We start from the raw sequence: 16,089 nt of genomic DNA on the forward strand, positions 1-16,089 counted from the left end.
CAATAGTGTTTTGTTTAGAATACCCAATTAATATGACACTAGATTATGTATGGTGTTTTCTAGGCTATTTGACTGCTTTTTCCGTCCTGTAATATATTTCCCATCCCTGGCTGGAGAATTTCGTTATTAGATCCATAATTTATGCCTCTGTCTCAATGTGCTGGGGTTCTACATTTTTTTTCCTGATGTATTTCCACAGGCATAACTGCACTTTAATTAGCTTCCACTAGATAAAATCTTTTGCCAGTCCTAGACTTAATTATTCTGTGTTGCAACGTATGCAAAAAAGAAGAGCTGAAGGTACACAAAATGCCCTTTGGTCTCACTGCCTTCCATTTATCATCAGCACCTTTAGGAATGGTTCCCATACTTCATACCGTTAAGTCTGATGTATTCTCCTATTTGGTCTACAGTCTGAGGTCGGAGCGCCTTCTCTTCAATCATTTCACTCCTGACCTTGTCCCAAGGTATCTGGAATACATAAGTTACTCGTTTAGTCTTTTTTGCAAACCGTCTGAATTATAGGTGTCACCAAGCACTTGCTATTTCACAATGACATAAACGGAGACGAGAAATCATTGAAAAAAAAAAAATGCCACCCAGACAGTCTGACATCAGGAGAGTATAAATAGAGTGTGATAGGCTGCTGTTGCCGGTCACGTGCTAATATCTGCAGGGTTTACGATTAAAAGTTGTCTGCTTTTTCACGCATCAACTCCAGACCTTAAGTGTCACTAGTAGGTCAGGTTGAAAATTATATCGCTGCATAATCAGATACATTTATCAACCTAAGTGAGACTTTTTTTTTTTTTTTACTCCTTGCATTTGTATGTACTTAGAAATGCATCGATATTTATACTACTAAAGGTGCGCATACACACACGATTTTTTGAACGATTATCGATAAATATATAGTTTATCGTTCAATCGTTGAAAAAAATCGTTCACTTTCTGAGTTAAAACGATGAACGATTATCGTTCATGCGCGTTCACGTTTGTAGTTCAGTCAGGCTGACCAACTCAACGATTTTCAGTAAGGGAATATGCAAAAATTGTTTGCAGTTCAAAAAAATCGTTCATTACATTTAGTAAATTAAAGATTTTAGTAAACAATTTTCGTTCATTTTTCCCTTGTATGTGTACAGGCAGACAGCCCGTACACATACAGTGGCAGCCACGGGGAGGGGGGCGGGACATGCTCCCGACACGCCCCCAGCCGCCAAGACCCGCGGGCAGAAGCAGATGATGGCCGTTCAGCGTGTATGAATGACCATCGTCTGCAGATATATCGCTATAGTGTGTGCCCAGCATTACTGGGGATTTTTTGTTCACCACTGCAATGGCAAAATAAATCTCCGATAAATAGGTGGTTAACGGGTGCCGCAACCCTGCTAGCGTACGAATCTGCAAACTTTTCATGGACCGGTGTGTTAACACGACCGTTAACCCGTGTTAACGGGCGTTAACACAAGGTATTGGGTGAAAAAGGGAGCCTAATTGAAAGCCTCAGACGATAAAGCCCGAGGCTACCTCCCTTTTTCACCCGGGATAACTTTTCATGGCTAATTGAATTCCCCCTTATGTCAGTTTCAATCCCTTCTGTTATATGCTTATTGAAGTAGTGGCTGGGCAAATGCAAGACATGTGGGTGTGAAAGTGTTAATCAAAACAAGCCACCTGTGTAAAAATCCACCCAAGATATTTATCACACTCACTATTAACCAAGTACCGCCCCACTAGTTTAGTATAAGAGATAACAAGTCTTAAGTCTCCTTGACTTACTGCCTACCAAACTGCAATCACAACCTAATTCAGTGGTTCTCAAACTCGAGGTCAAGCCAGTTAATTCTCTTGTAATTCTGTGAGGAGACCTGGAAAACATGCACTGTTTGGGGTCCTTAGGATCAAGTTTGAGAACCCGTGACCTAATTTAATAGTATTCTGTAAACCAAACCATTCCCTGCATACATGTAGCATTATAAAAGCCAAGCCTATCAGACGTGAATTATTTAAGAACACCAGGACAGAACACTATGAAACACTAAGTAGTCCGGGCCTTGTGCCCACCTATATGCACACAGGCCTATTGCCTGATTTACCTCACAGGCCTAGTGCCCGACAACCCTGGTGGTCTAGGGAGGGGTTACTAGTAGGCCTCACAGAGGGCCTACCTGCTACGGTGGAAGAGGCTGCAGGGAGAGCTTCATTAGCTCTTTCACTTTCCAACCCCACAGTCCTCTCAGGTCCTCAGCTGCATTCGACGGGCCAGCAGCGCCGCCTTCTTCTTTCAGCTGGCGCCTCCTATATTCGCTCTTGTTCACGGCGTCTTCTGGCCTCTTCTGCGGCCGCCGGAACGCTTCTCTCTTCTTCGGGAGGTCTTGTCTCCTCCCCCTCCGCCGCCACACTGCTATTTCCCGCTCAGTGGCGTCTAATACAAGACGCTGTGAGTGGGCAGGGCTATGACGCGACGAGCCGTGATGACTCGTCACGTCTGCCTCCTATTGGCTTCTGGACCGTGAGCCTCACACCCCCCGCTGTATCAAGGCTACTGGGCAACGGACTACGGTAAGCCTGCACCTGGAGCAAAGTCCTGCCCGCCGCCACGTTACCACTGGCGCTGGTAGAAGGGACGAGGCAGTCCCTTCACCAGGTACCAGCCGCTTCTGCTTACCCGGCGCTGGGACTAGAAACAGTATCCAAGCGCCGGCCAGAGATGTGTCCCGCAGGGGACACATCTCCTTTGTGGCATCAGTCACTTGATCCCAGCACGGCTTTCCACATTCGCACCGGGATGTTAAAGAATTCTGTGTTCCTTGCAAAATCCAGTCGCCAGGTCTGAAAATTTGGTCGCCCTGGCAACCGGAATTTGTCGAGCCCTGATCTAAGGAGACTCCATCATACAAGGAAGGTAACACATTCCTTTGAGTCGTGGTAGCGGGTGATGTTAGAGCAGAAGGAAGGGGGTGGCACGAGGACGGCCTTGACGAGCAGTCGCTGCGTTGCCGGAACAGATTTGTCTGCTTTGATCTTCTTCGGGCCCATCATGACACTCTCTATGTATGGTATGCACAGGTATATAGGTATCAATGCGATATATGAACCACGTGGGCATTATACAAAGGTGCAGCAGTATATAGTGCTGGAAATTTGGTGAGTTTTGATCAGGGATGTGCGGAAAAGGTAGGCAGGGGAGGCAATGCCTCACCTGTCATACACTTTTTATGCCAGAGTTTTGACTATAAAAATTATTAGAATAATAATTATAGTCAAAACTTTGGAGTATACCTAAGTATGACAGGAGAGGCTCTGCCCCACCTGACCACACATCACTGGTGTAATAGGTTATGGTGTTGGAGTGAATAACATTATTCAGGTGAGTATAGCAAGGCTTACATTAGATTTGGCTTTGTAATAGCCCAAAAGGGCCACTTGATGACAATAGTACATATTGAATGGGCAACTCAGGAGAGAATTATAGTGAAAACAGCAATGAGGTTACAGCTCAAGAGAGTACAGAAAATATAAATTACAGAGCACTAATAAAGAGTATCTCACCACTCAAACTGGCCTCTTCAGAGCATATGCCACATAAAATTCTGAAATCCACAGCCAATAAACGAGCACCAATTTTTAAGCCAGTATGATCGGGATGTAGTCGGATGCAGACGTTCTAAATACCGGCGCCGGAATCCCGACAGCGTTGGGATCCCGGCTCCAGTATCCTCACCGCCGGCATCCCGAAGGTAAGTAACAGGGGTTAGAGTTAGGCACTAGGGGGAGGGTTAGGCACTAAGGAGGAAGGGTTAAGTTTAGGGTGCGGGAAGGGAAGGTTAGGTTTAGGCACTAGAGGGCAAGGTTAGGCTTAGGCATCGGGGAGGCAGGGTTAGGGTGCGGGTAGGGGGAGGTTAGGTTTAGGCACTAGTGGGGGAGGTTAGGTTTAGGCACTGGGGAGGGAGGGTTAGTAGTACTATACTTACCTATGGGTGTCGGGATGCCAATGTCAGTATTCTGACCGGTGGCATCCCGACCAGTGGGAATCCATAACCAACCCCTATGATCTATCCTTGTAGAATCAGCACTAACTACTGTGACATATGCTATATCCAACACGGCTGCAGAGACAGCAAGAAGTAGGAAGCTGGGTCTCAGTGGGAAAGGGGATTTCAGATTGCCAATATGCATAGCATGGCAAACATATCCGATATGCTATGCTTTGATATTTAAACTTTTTCCTTCGATATGAAATACAAGGCCAATCTCTTAAAGCTGTTGGATATGCCTTGAGTAGTTTGGGATGGGGTGTAATAGCCGGGCTCACCGGAGCTTAAATCATTTTGTGTCGTGTGCTCCTTAGGAGCAATTCATATGGTACATACATACATTTTTTTTAACTCTCTTTTTGGATTAAAAAAAATCTCATAGGATTGTGATGAAACAAGGAAGAAAGGACTGATTGAAGCCACCATGTATTTATTAATTATGGGGGAAATTATTTATATTATTAAACACTACAATTTTTTTTTTTTTTTTGGGGGGGGGGGGGGGGCACTACAAACTATTTTATTACTACTACTATGGGGTGTACTAGTTCTTTATTTTAAACGGGGGGTACTACTAATTAATGTATTATAATGGGTCAAAATTTATAGTGCCCACTTGTGGCACTACAAGTGTGAGTATGTACTAAAGTCCGTGAGCATGCTGTAGCTTGTAGTTCTACAATGGCCAGCATGCATGAACGCTCATCTGTCAGACACAAGCACAAGAATCACATTTGGTTTCCTAGGCAGGCAAATTATTTTAAATAACAGTACATTGTCAAACAAAAAGACCATAAACTTTAATCAGTAAAGTTTCGGAACCATCTTAATACCACTGTAACATGCCGTAAACATTGGTTATTTTTCTTACTTCACAAAACAAATAAAAATAAAAGCATGTGAACCAAAGCAGGTTATATAAAGGAGGATTGCTTACTGATGGTCACTTGATTTATAATTATCTTTAACAACATTTACATTATAGTACCATTGCCCACCAACGGCAACTAGGCTACATTCTCTGTTGTCTACAGAAATTATTATAATCGGCAAGCCAGGTTTTCAAGAAACTGAGACAAGTTAAAAGGACTACAGATATTATCATCTTCAACTCACAATGGTATATAGCGCGTCTGGTCTGGCTGACGCACCTGGCAGGAGCCAATTTCCAGAGACGTCACATAGAGCTTCACATTAATGTTTATTTAATAAACGGGTGGTAGCTATCACAACATTACAGGTCGATAACAACAGCAATATCTGCTTGACATCTTTATGAATCTCGGCAGAAGGTAGGACACCCTTATGAAAGTTAAGTAGTGATCTAGTAACTTGCATTTAAATAGCTTGTAGTACTCCTTGCCCTAAGTATTCATCTCAACCAGGTACTCTAGCTGATTTTGGGGTATATGAAGTCCTTTTTTTCATACAATTATGTAGAAACTACAGTTTCTGCATCATTTTATATATCCCAGTTATGTACTAATAGCCTAATGCAGGAGATTGCACAGAAAACTCCTGGAAAAGGCTTATTAACTCTGCAGATCACAGTTCCCTTTATTCCTAATGGGGACTGCAGTCTGACACCTCCAAAAAGTGTAGCCTCCGTCCTCCGGTAAAGACTCTTGGAAACTGACACTGTGCTCGGTGGAGGAGTCCTTTGAAAAAACGAAAGACTCCTCCAATGTGCCGAGAAGTACTTTGCAGGGACTTCGCTTTATCAAAAGCGCTATCCCTGTTGAAATTTTTGATACATGGCGGGGATAACCACGATGATAATAACTATTCCCGTTGAGATATGGATTGAAAAAAATTGAGGCACTTCCCGTTACATGGTGAGTCTCTACAGGGTAGAGTCTGACAAAAAGCTGATTAAAACCTCACTTGGGAAATGAACCAGAAAAGCAGTATTACCTCCATAATAGTAGAAGCTAAGTTGGTTGGTTGCCAAGAGGGGGTGTGGGATAGAGATGCCTAACTGACCGGCAGTCGGGATCCTGGCGGTTAGAATACCGATGCCGGGATCCCGACAGGGTTAACATACCAACACTTGTTGGTCGGTATGCTAACCCTCCCCCTCTCCCTACCCTAACTCTCCCTCTTTGGTGCCTAAGCCTAATCTTCCCCCCTAGTGCCTGAACCTAACCTCCCCCTCCCAGCACTCTAACCCTCCCCCCTTAGTGCCTAACCCTCCCCCCTTAGTGCCTAACCCTCCCCCTAACCCCGCTACTTACTTTCGGCATCCCGCAGTTTGGATGCTGGTGCTGGGATTCTGATCGGCGTCGGTATTCCGGCGCTGGTAATGGGAAGTATGTTGCAGTCTCACAAATGGCATATTGTAATAAATAAAACTGGTTTTACTGATATAAATATACAAATGCCCAGGTCACCGACTCCCACAGAATCTGCACACTCATACTATGGGGTCTATGTACTAAGCCTTGGAGAGAGATAAAGTACCAGCCAATCAGCTGTCATTTTTCAAACACAGCCTGTAACGTGACAGTTAGGAGCTGACTGGCTGGTACTTTATCTCTCTCCAAGGCTTAGTGAATAGACCTCATTGTGTTGCTGAGGTTACTGCCTACAGGTTGTACTTTCCCCTCCCAATTCTAAAATGGCTGTGCACATACATGTGCAACAGATGAAGACCCTAGTAAAATGCACCGTAAAAACTGTGGTAAAACAATGGTACTTTAGTAAATATTGCTGGTGTGTGTGTAGCTGTGGTAAAAAAAAAAAAAAAAAAACTAGATTGCAAGCTCACTTGGGCAGGAACAATGTGAATGAATAAATATCCGCTGTATAGCACTGTGTGGTATGTCTGCACTACATAAATGAATCATAATAATAAAGATATAATAAACTAAAAACTCATATGCAATATACATACACACAATATAGAAGAAACCGGTAGAGCAGGCATTAACGGCAAAAGGGCTATGTTTCCTTCTCTCTAGAATGCCAGCAAATTATGATGAACTTTATCAAAATCCTCTATATTGAAATGGTAAACAGTTGCAGACATGACCAGGAGATGGCAGTGTAGACGCTTATAAAGTAACAGAACTGCCTGCAACTGCCGGCTGTAACTAGTGTGTGCAGTTTGCTTTGTACATATTCACTCATTTATATGTTATTGAACACTGAATAAAATCTGGGCTCTCCGTGCAGCCTCTTATAATGGCAATTTAATGACGACAAACTCTGGAACTGCAACAGCAATTTAAAAGCTTTGATTTACGACATTCTGGTATTATGTGTGACTTAAACATTTACCGTGTGAGTGTGGGAAAATCAATGGCATCTGTCAAATAATCATTATAATGAATCTAAAATGAAAGACGAGGAACCATTGATTTAAAGAATGTGTCACCGTAAAGTAAAAATGTATTATGTAATGCCAAGGACTACTCTCCATGCTGGGGATAATCACTTTACAGCATACATGCCCCATAAGGTTATTTTTGGAGCGAAAGCAGGAGGAGAAATAACGGTGGAGAGAGTCACAGAGGCTAGTACAGGATCCCAGGCTCCCTAGTACCCCTCGATCTGCCCCGACTCACACACTGGGAGGTATGTGCTAAAGGGGAGTTGTGGAAAATGTAACAGATAAGGAGAGCCAAATGGTGCAGCAGCATGGCAAGCAACCTGGTAGCCACACACTCGCATAGTTACTGCCCCACTGTGGTGACCGTATGCAGTCCCTATGTCGCAGTTTGGCATGTCAACATTGTTAAAGGGCAGGAGGTCGACATTGATGACATGGTTAAAATGTTCAAGTTAGTAATGTTGACGCCTACAAAATGTCGACATTGACATTGGAAATTTTGAGATTATAATGCGTCAGAAACTTTTTGGCAGGGGGGAGCCAAATTTATAGTTACGCCATTTCCATGCTTTATAGGGTATTTAGCACCTCAGCTCAGTAATACATTTACATTATCATCTTCTAGGGCACAGGTTCTCAAACTCGGTCCTCAGGACCCCAAACAGTGCATGTTTTCCAGATCTCCTGACAGAATCACAACTGAAATAATGAGCTTCACCTGTGGATCTTTTAAAATGTGTCAATGAGTAATGAGTACACCTGTGCACCTGCTGGGTGACCTGCAAAACACGAACTGTGTGGGGTTCTGAGGACAGAGTTTGACAACCACTGTTCTAGGGTAAGGCAACAATAATTATAATTCATCCTAGCGATTAGTTACATGATTGAGGTGTGAGGCACTTCAGCTCCTAGTAAATGAATAAGAAGCATTGCTAACAATAATGATCCAGTCTATAAAATGGCTCCTTGGTGTGTGCATTCATGAGAATGCAGCCTAAAAACTTACTAGGAACTAGTGGTATCACTGAGGCATCTCATGCCCCACGCCTCACACATACTGGTCCAGCCCAGAAAAATAGATGCCTCCATTATTTGTAGGTGGCGGCTACACCTTTAATTATTTACATGTAGTAGACGCAGAAAGTAGTATGAGCCCTATGCTGCTGGGCGTTTGCTATTTATCAAGCACCACGTTCTTATCTCCCATGAGATAATATCAAATTTTGCTATGTTATTCTGTGGGGCTGGTTCAGCGCCCATAAAACCTGTTTGTGACACTGATGTATCAACTCTCGCAAAAACAGAGCAGAGGCTCACAGGGGAATATATTAAGAGATTGATGAATGCACTGCTTGGCAAACAGGAAAAAAAAATATGGAAGAGACTTTGTAGTGCAGATCAATGCGTGCTTCATCATAATGCAGCCCATGGAATACTATGCATCTTGTGCATCATTACAAGTACGCTCAATCATTGCACACTTCAGACAGGCCGAACCAGGAGATTAATATCTGCCCTGCACAACTTAATCTGTACCTGGCAGGACTGACAATTATTGGTGACATGTCCACTTTGTACTGAGTAATAGTTATGCCATATTATGATGGATATCTGATCCCAGACTTGTTATTGGTAAGAGCTCTGCAATCATGAGCTGATGGATTCCAATTTTCGGTGACACATTGGTTTCTGAAGTGTATATATACATAGCGCCAGGGAAATGTCCTGCCATTAGAACAAGCTGAATAATTTCCACGCGTATATTCGGGTTAAAGTTAATAACGTATATATAAGTAAGGTTTGCTTCAACTCAGTTTGCAAAAAAAACACACACAAAACAAGCAGTAAAACATATCAGAACGATTGCATTTACCCTGTCGAGCTTGTCGATGGAGGTGCACGCAGTTCTGAACTCGGAGTCTGGAACACCACAAACACTGAGAATTCCAGATAGAAGTCTTCTGTCATTTACCTAGGGGAAACACAGAGTACTCCATTCAGTATAATGCATGGTAAGTGTGGCGGTGGGGGTCATTTAATGGCATAAGTCAGTGGTTCACAAACTTTTTCAAATCATGGCGCCCTATAGTATCAGCATTTTTTCCATGGCACCACTAGGCCAAAAGTTTCTTATACCCCTTTCAGACATACGATCCGGGAAATTTCCTGCTCAGACCCGGGAATTTCTCCTGTGCAAATTCCCGGGTATTTGGTCGAGACCCCCCTTTCACACTACAGCGTCTACCCGGGAAATTCCCAGGTAGACCCCTATCAGACAAGAGCAGAGTTTTTTTTAGATTACTTGCCTCTCCTCTGCCGTCTGCCCTTCCAAGCCTATCCCCTCTCCGGCTACCACTGATGAGGTCATCAAAATGCAGCAGGCAGCCGGCCAATCCCAATCCAGCCATTTTTTTAATTTTATTTTTATTTTAATAAATGATTTGTTTTAACCCCTATTTGCCGTCCCCCCCAATAGGGAAGAGATAGAACCCCTTCCGTTAAAGTACTGCCCTTGTGGTCCAGCGGGATTGGGGGCGGCCCGCTGTGAAAGAGACCTGTAGGCGGTCTCCAGCGCTGGCGGGTGTCCCCGGTGTCTGGCTGGGGTCCTCTGTGTCGCGATCTACAGCGATACAGCCACCGGCACGGGGGGTGGTGAGTGTCATCGCTGAGCGTCCTATAGGACGCTCTGCGCTGCCAACTCAATGTAAAAGCTGCTTGGTGCAGCCCGGGAATAGTAAATTTCCGGGTAGCACCATTCAGACATAAGCAGGGTAATTTCCCAGGACTTAAGTCCCAGGCAATTCCCTGGTCGATTGAAGGGTCGGCTACCCGGGAACTTTTTAGACATACGCGGCAACCCGAGAATTGCCGGGATTCTCGGTATGTCTGAAAGGTGTATTATTGAGAAATTCAACAAAAATTAAATAAAGTCAATTGTGCTTATGTCACCCTTGGGTTCAGTTATCTGGCGGTTGATAGGGCTGCGTTGCTTTTTGTCCACATATTTATTGATTGGCAATCATTAGCACTGGGTTTGCCTATCACACTGACTAAAAATCAATTTATTTGGTACTGGACCACCAATTCGAAGCACCCAGTTTGGGAACCACTGGCATAGGTAAATATGTGAGGTAGACTAATCCGCTTTCATCATTCTAGTGCACGTTTGACTATAAAGGCAGATGTCCAATTCCAACTGGTTACTTTTGTACCTATGCTAGAACACAGCACCCACTGGCCATGTTTTCTAAACAAAACATCCAACATCAGTCCATGTGGTTGGAAAGATCTCTTAGTTAATAAACTAATATGTTCATGAATAAAGTTATTGTAAAAAAAGGCGACATGTTTAGGGTTATTTACCATATGACATACAGGGGGAGATGTATCAAAACCTTCTAAAGAGTAGAGAAGTGGAGAAATTGCGCATAGCAACCAAACAGCTTCTATCAATGATTTTATAGAATATATTTGATAAATGGTAGCTAGAGCTTATTGGTTTCTATGGGTAGCTTCTTTAACTCTTTAGAATGTTTAATTATTTCCCCCCCCCCCCCGCAACATACACTTTCTATGTAGATAGAGCACAGCATAAACCAAATTCAAGATGGGCCTTAAAGTTCTGGTTGCTGCTAATTTGAGCTATTAAACAAGGTCACTACCTGCACTTCCCCTGTATGTCTCAGTGGGCCACCCCCCCCCCCCCCCTGCAATCAAGTGCATGTTATATATTATGAAACTATTTCACGGAAGAAGTTTCAATTGTTTTCTTAATGTAACGCACCTGGTAAGTATATCCGGGGGTAAAATACAACAATTATTACATATGGAAAACCATAAAACTGGCCTTGTCTACTGTATTTAATAAATGTACTTGCTTTAACATTTAGATATCTGCAAAAGGATACATTCGTCAATGCATATCTCTTATTCTTTATTTTTATTGATAAACAAAGTTGCTCAAATTAATATAAAAGTAACAGCAGAAGCTCTAAAAGAAGGAGGGATTATCTGCGTAATTCCTCAGACATCTACCAGCATTGTGCGGCCAATCAGTAATAAAAAGCTTCTATTATAAATATACTGTACATAATTAACAAAGACTTCTGTAGAAATAGAATGTCAGCTTTTCACTGGCTGACAGCAGTGTGCTGGGGGATATTTCTGTTTAGGTTTCCAACACAGAAAACTAATATCATCACCATCTCGGTCTTCCTTTCTCCTGCGCTGTTCAGTTGTCAGACTTCAAATCAAGTATTTCACATGCCTGGAATCCAATTGTTAATAATTCAAACAGACGGATCGCTATAGGGGGCTGAGTTGTCATGCACATATGTACTCTCTCTTCCATGTAGATCTCCTTACATTTAGATAAAAGCTGTGTACAGTGTAGAAAACATCTATGCTGCATTCCAGCCTCAAGAGGGCGCAGTGCAGTGGTTCCCAAACTTATTTGAATCACGGCGCACTAGAATATTAACATTGTTTTCATGGCACCCTAACCCAACAGTTTTAGTGAAGTAGTAAAGTGAAGTAAATTGTGCTTACCCGTCATCCTTAGGCTCAGTTATGTGGTGGGGACAGGTTTGCGCCTTTCTTTGTCAACATATTTCCATTACATTAACAATAAATAATTTGATTTGATGCTAGACCACCAACCTGAGGCACCCCTGCAAGTGTCCTGAGGCACCCCAGGGTGCCACGGTGCACAGTTTGGGAACCACTGTCATAGTGAAATAATCCAAGGGATAGAGCGGAGTAAAAATATTTATTACTAGTATTTTGGACTTGTCATTCGCCAAGTTGCTATTTATTGTGCCAGACATTGTAGGTTTATTTTTTTCCCTGTCTCTCATCTCTATTACCCTCATTCCTCCCCTCCCCATCTTAATGTCTCTCATCTCTGTCACCTGTCTCTCATTTCAGACTGTCTCCTTCTCCCTGTATATCTGTACCCCATCTCTGTCCCCCTTCCTACCCATCTGTGTCCTCCTCCCCTCGCTCAGTGACTCTTATCTGTCCCCCTTTATTTCATCTCTCTCCTCATCTCACCATCTCTTATCTCTGCCACCCTCACCTCCTACCCTGTCTCTCATCTGTGTCTCCCTCACATCTCCCCCACCTCCGCGTCTCTCAACTCTGTCCCCCTCACCTCCTATCCTGTCTCTTATCTCTGCCCCCCTCACATCCCCCCCATCTCCCTCTCTCTCATCTCTGTCCCCCTCACATCCCCCCATCTCTCATGTTTGTCCCCCTCACTTCCCCCTTATCGCCGTCTCTCATCTCTGTCCCCCTCACATCCCCCGTCTCTCATCTGTCCCCCTCACATCCCCCCGTCTCTCATCTGTCCCCCTCACATCCCCAAGTCTCTCATCTCTGTCCCCCTCATATCCCTCCATTTCTCATCTCTGTCCCCCTCACATCCCCCAGTCTCTCATCTCTGTCCCCTCACATCCCCCTTCTCTCATCTCTGTCCACCATACATCTCTCCATCTCCTGTCTCGGTCCCCCTTACATCCCCCCCCCTCTCATCGTTGTCCCCCTCACATCCCCCTTCTCTCATCTGTCGACCACACATACCCAGTCTCATCTGTCCCCCTCACATCCCCGTCTCTCATCTGTCCCCCTCACATCCCCCCTCTCATCGTTGTCCGCCTCACATCCCGTCTCCCTGTCTCTCATCTCTGTCCCCTCACCCCCCTCACACACATCCCTGTCAATCTCTCTCTTCTCTGTCCCCCAACTGTTCCCTCATGTCATTACCTGCAGCACTAAATACTGGATGCGGTCAGAATGCTGATGACGCCATCCCGAAGAGATCAAGATACCAACGTCGGAATCCCAATGGTAAGTATGCGAGTTCGAGTTAGGGTTGGGCCAAGGATAGGGGGGTTAGGTTTATGGACCTCCCGGGGGGGTTGGAGGTGAGGGTTAGGCACTGACTGGGGAAGGTTAGTGTTAGGCTGCGGGGAGGAGGGAGTTAGGGGTAGCCATCAGCGGGGGCTACTTACCGGCCCCTATCGGGATTCTGAACATCTGGATGCAGCTGTCTGTCTTATGACTGCCGGCATCCTGATCTCCGGCAAATTGTATGTATTCCCTAAATACATAATTTTGTCTTTTTAACTTCCTTCTGTGCTTTTATTTATATCATTCAGTTGTTTATTTTCGTTACCATGGGAAATTACGCAACTCTGCTAAAAATAAATACATGAACACACCGAACAGCCAAAACATTAAAACCACTGACATGTGAAGTGAATCACACTGATTATCTCATTACAATGACACCTGAAAATGGATGATATACATTGGGCAGCAAGTGATCAGTCAGTTCTTGAAGTTGATGTGCTGGAAGCAGGACAAATGAGCCAGTGTAATGATCTGAGCGACTTTGACAAGGGACAAATTGTGAGGGCTAGACAACTGGGTCATAGCATCTCCAAAGCGGCAGGTCTTGTGGGGTGTTCTCGGTACGCAGAGTTTAGTACCTAACAAAAGAGGTCCAAGGAAGGACAACCGGTGAACTGGCAACAGGGTCATGGGTGCCCAAGGCTCACTGATGCGCACAGGAAGCGAAGTCTAGCCCGTCTGGTCCTATCCCGCAGAAGAGCTACTGTAGCCAAAGGGGTTAAAAATTTGAATGCTGGCTATGATAGAAAGTGCCCAGTACACACAGTGAATTGCAGCTTGCTCTGTATGGAGTGCCCATGCTAACCCCTGTGCACCACCGAAAGCTCCTACAATGGGCACGTGAGCATCAGAATTGGACCAAGGAGCAATGGAAGAAGATGGCCTGGTCCGATGAATTACATTTTCTTTTACATCATGTGGACGGCTGGGTGCGTGTGCCTCGTTACCTGGGGAAGAGATGACACCAGGATGCTCTATTGCAGGGGTCTTCAACCTTTAACACAGTGTGGGCCACATAAAAAAATTAAACGAAGACCGAGGTCCACTAAACTATACTGTGGTATTTAGACTCTGCCCCCTCCTCACACAAGTATGTCCCATAACTGCCCCCTCCTACAATTTCAAATTAGGTCCCATAACTGTCCCTCCTCTTCCATTAATTATGTCAGATAGTTGCTCCCATTCTCAAACAATTATGTCCCATAACTTCCCCCCTCTGCAATGCCCCTTAGATAATGCCCCAGTAATAGTCCTCCCAGCAGTGGTCCCCATTATGCAGTGCCCCCCAGTAGTAGCCCCTCTATGCTTTGCCCCCAGTAGTAGTCCCTCTATGCAGTGACCCCAGTAGTGGTCCCCCTATGCAGTGCCCCAGTAGTGGTCCCCCTCTATGCAGTTCCCCCAGTAGTGGTCCCCCTCTATGCAGTGCCCCCAGTACCAGACATCTCTCCCATCACCCACTGCGGGAGCCGGAAGGTGGAGCTCATGAGTGAGCTCCAGTCCGGCTCCTGCCGTGGGTGCAGCAGCTAATGAAAGTCTGTCTGACTCTCATTGGCTGCTAAAACAAACACACCGCCGCCGGGTAGTACAAGTGTACTACCTGGCACCGGCGGCGGTGTGTTTGTTTCTGTGTAGTGCAGACCGCACTAACCATCGACGGGCCACGGGGGAGCATCTCCACGGGCCACAGGTTAAAGACCCCTGCTCAATGGGAAGAAAACAAGCCGGAAGCAGTGTGATGCTCTGAGCAATGTACTGGCATTAATGTGGATGTTACACATACCACCCACATAAACATTGTTGCAGACCAAGTACATCCCTTCATGGCAATAGTATTCACAGATGGCAGCAGCCTCTTTCATCAGGATAATGTGCACTACACTTGCTCAGGAATGGTTTGAGGAACATGACAAAGAGTTCAAGGTCTAGGTCTCCAAATTCCGCAGATCTCAGGGCCTGATTCAGCAAGGATAACAAGTGCAAAAACAAGGTCGAATGTTGCGTTCTACACATGCATCACAGTGCGCGTGTGCTAAACAGTCACTGCGATTGGAACTGTGATGCAGTGACTGCGCAGACCCATCGCAGAGTGACTGACAGGAAGTACCATTTGGGGGTAGTGACGGGGGGATGGTCAGGTGTGCCAGTGCGTTTCAACGCCGTTACAAGGGCGTGCATAACTAAGCCCCTGCGACGGCATATGAAGCCTGAGCTCTAGATACAGACAGGAAGTTTCGCAATTTGCATACTCGCTTGCTGCTGCAATCGCATCAGCGATCCTTGCTGAATCAGCCTCTCAATCCGATCTGGGAATGTGTCAGAGTCACAGAGGCCTCACCTCACAATACACAGGACTTAAAGAATCTGCTGCTAACGTGTGGGTGCCGCACACCACAGGACACACTCAGATCTTGTGGAGTCCAGGCCACAACAGGTCAAACCTGTTCTCTCATCATGTGGGAACCTACACAATATTAGACAAGTGGGTTTAATGTTATGGCTGGCTGATTATATATATATATATATATATATATATATATATATTAATATATATATATACACACACACATACATACATACATACATACATACACAGTCAGGTGCATAAATATTGGGACATTGACAGAATTTTCATATTTTGGCCTCTATTCACCACCACAATGGCTTTGAAATGAAACAAACAAGATGTGCTTTAACTGCAGACTTTCAGATTTAATTTGAGGGTAATTACATCCAAATCAGGTGAACGGTGTAGGAATTACAACGGTTTCTATATGTGCCTCCCACTTTTTAAGGGGCCAAAAGTAA

The 16,089-nt window shown here is 44.7% G+C and overlaps 1 protein-coding gene across 3 annotated transcripts in view; it reads right to left on the reverse strand.

Moving 5' to 3' along the window:
- The window catches only part of LOC148505993 (histidine--tRNA ligase, cytoplasmic-like), an 80,891-nt gene that overhangs the window by 22,874 nt on the left and 41,928 nt on the right, over positions 1–16,089 (reverse strand). For all 3 annotated transcript variants that reach the window (XR_015869825.1, XM_088447373.1, XM_088447372.1), the window contains exons 8-9: positions 9,245–9,343; positions 378–471 (exon numbers count right to left, since the gene is read on the reverse strand). Coding sequence is in view for 2 of the 3 variants with exons in the window: in XM_088447373.1 (XP_088303499.1) it covers positions 378–471; positions 9,245–9,343 (193 nt within the window). In the remaining variant the exon portion in view is untranslated. The remainder of the gene's footprint in view (positions 1–377; positions 472–9,244; positions 9,344–16,089) is intronic.

The sequence above is a fragment of the Taudactylus pleione genome, unplaced genomic scaffold, assembly GCF_031769625.1.
Source record: "Taudactylus pleione unplaced genomic scaffold, aTauple2 ptg000431l, whole genome shotgun sequence".
Lineage (NCBI taxonomy): Eukaryota > Metazoa > Chordata > Amphibia > Anura > Myobatrachidae > Taudactylus > Taudactylus pleione.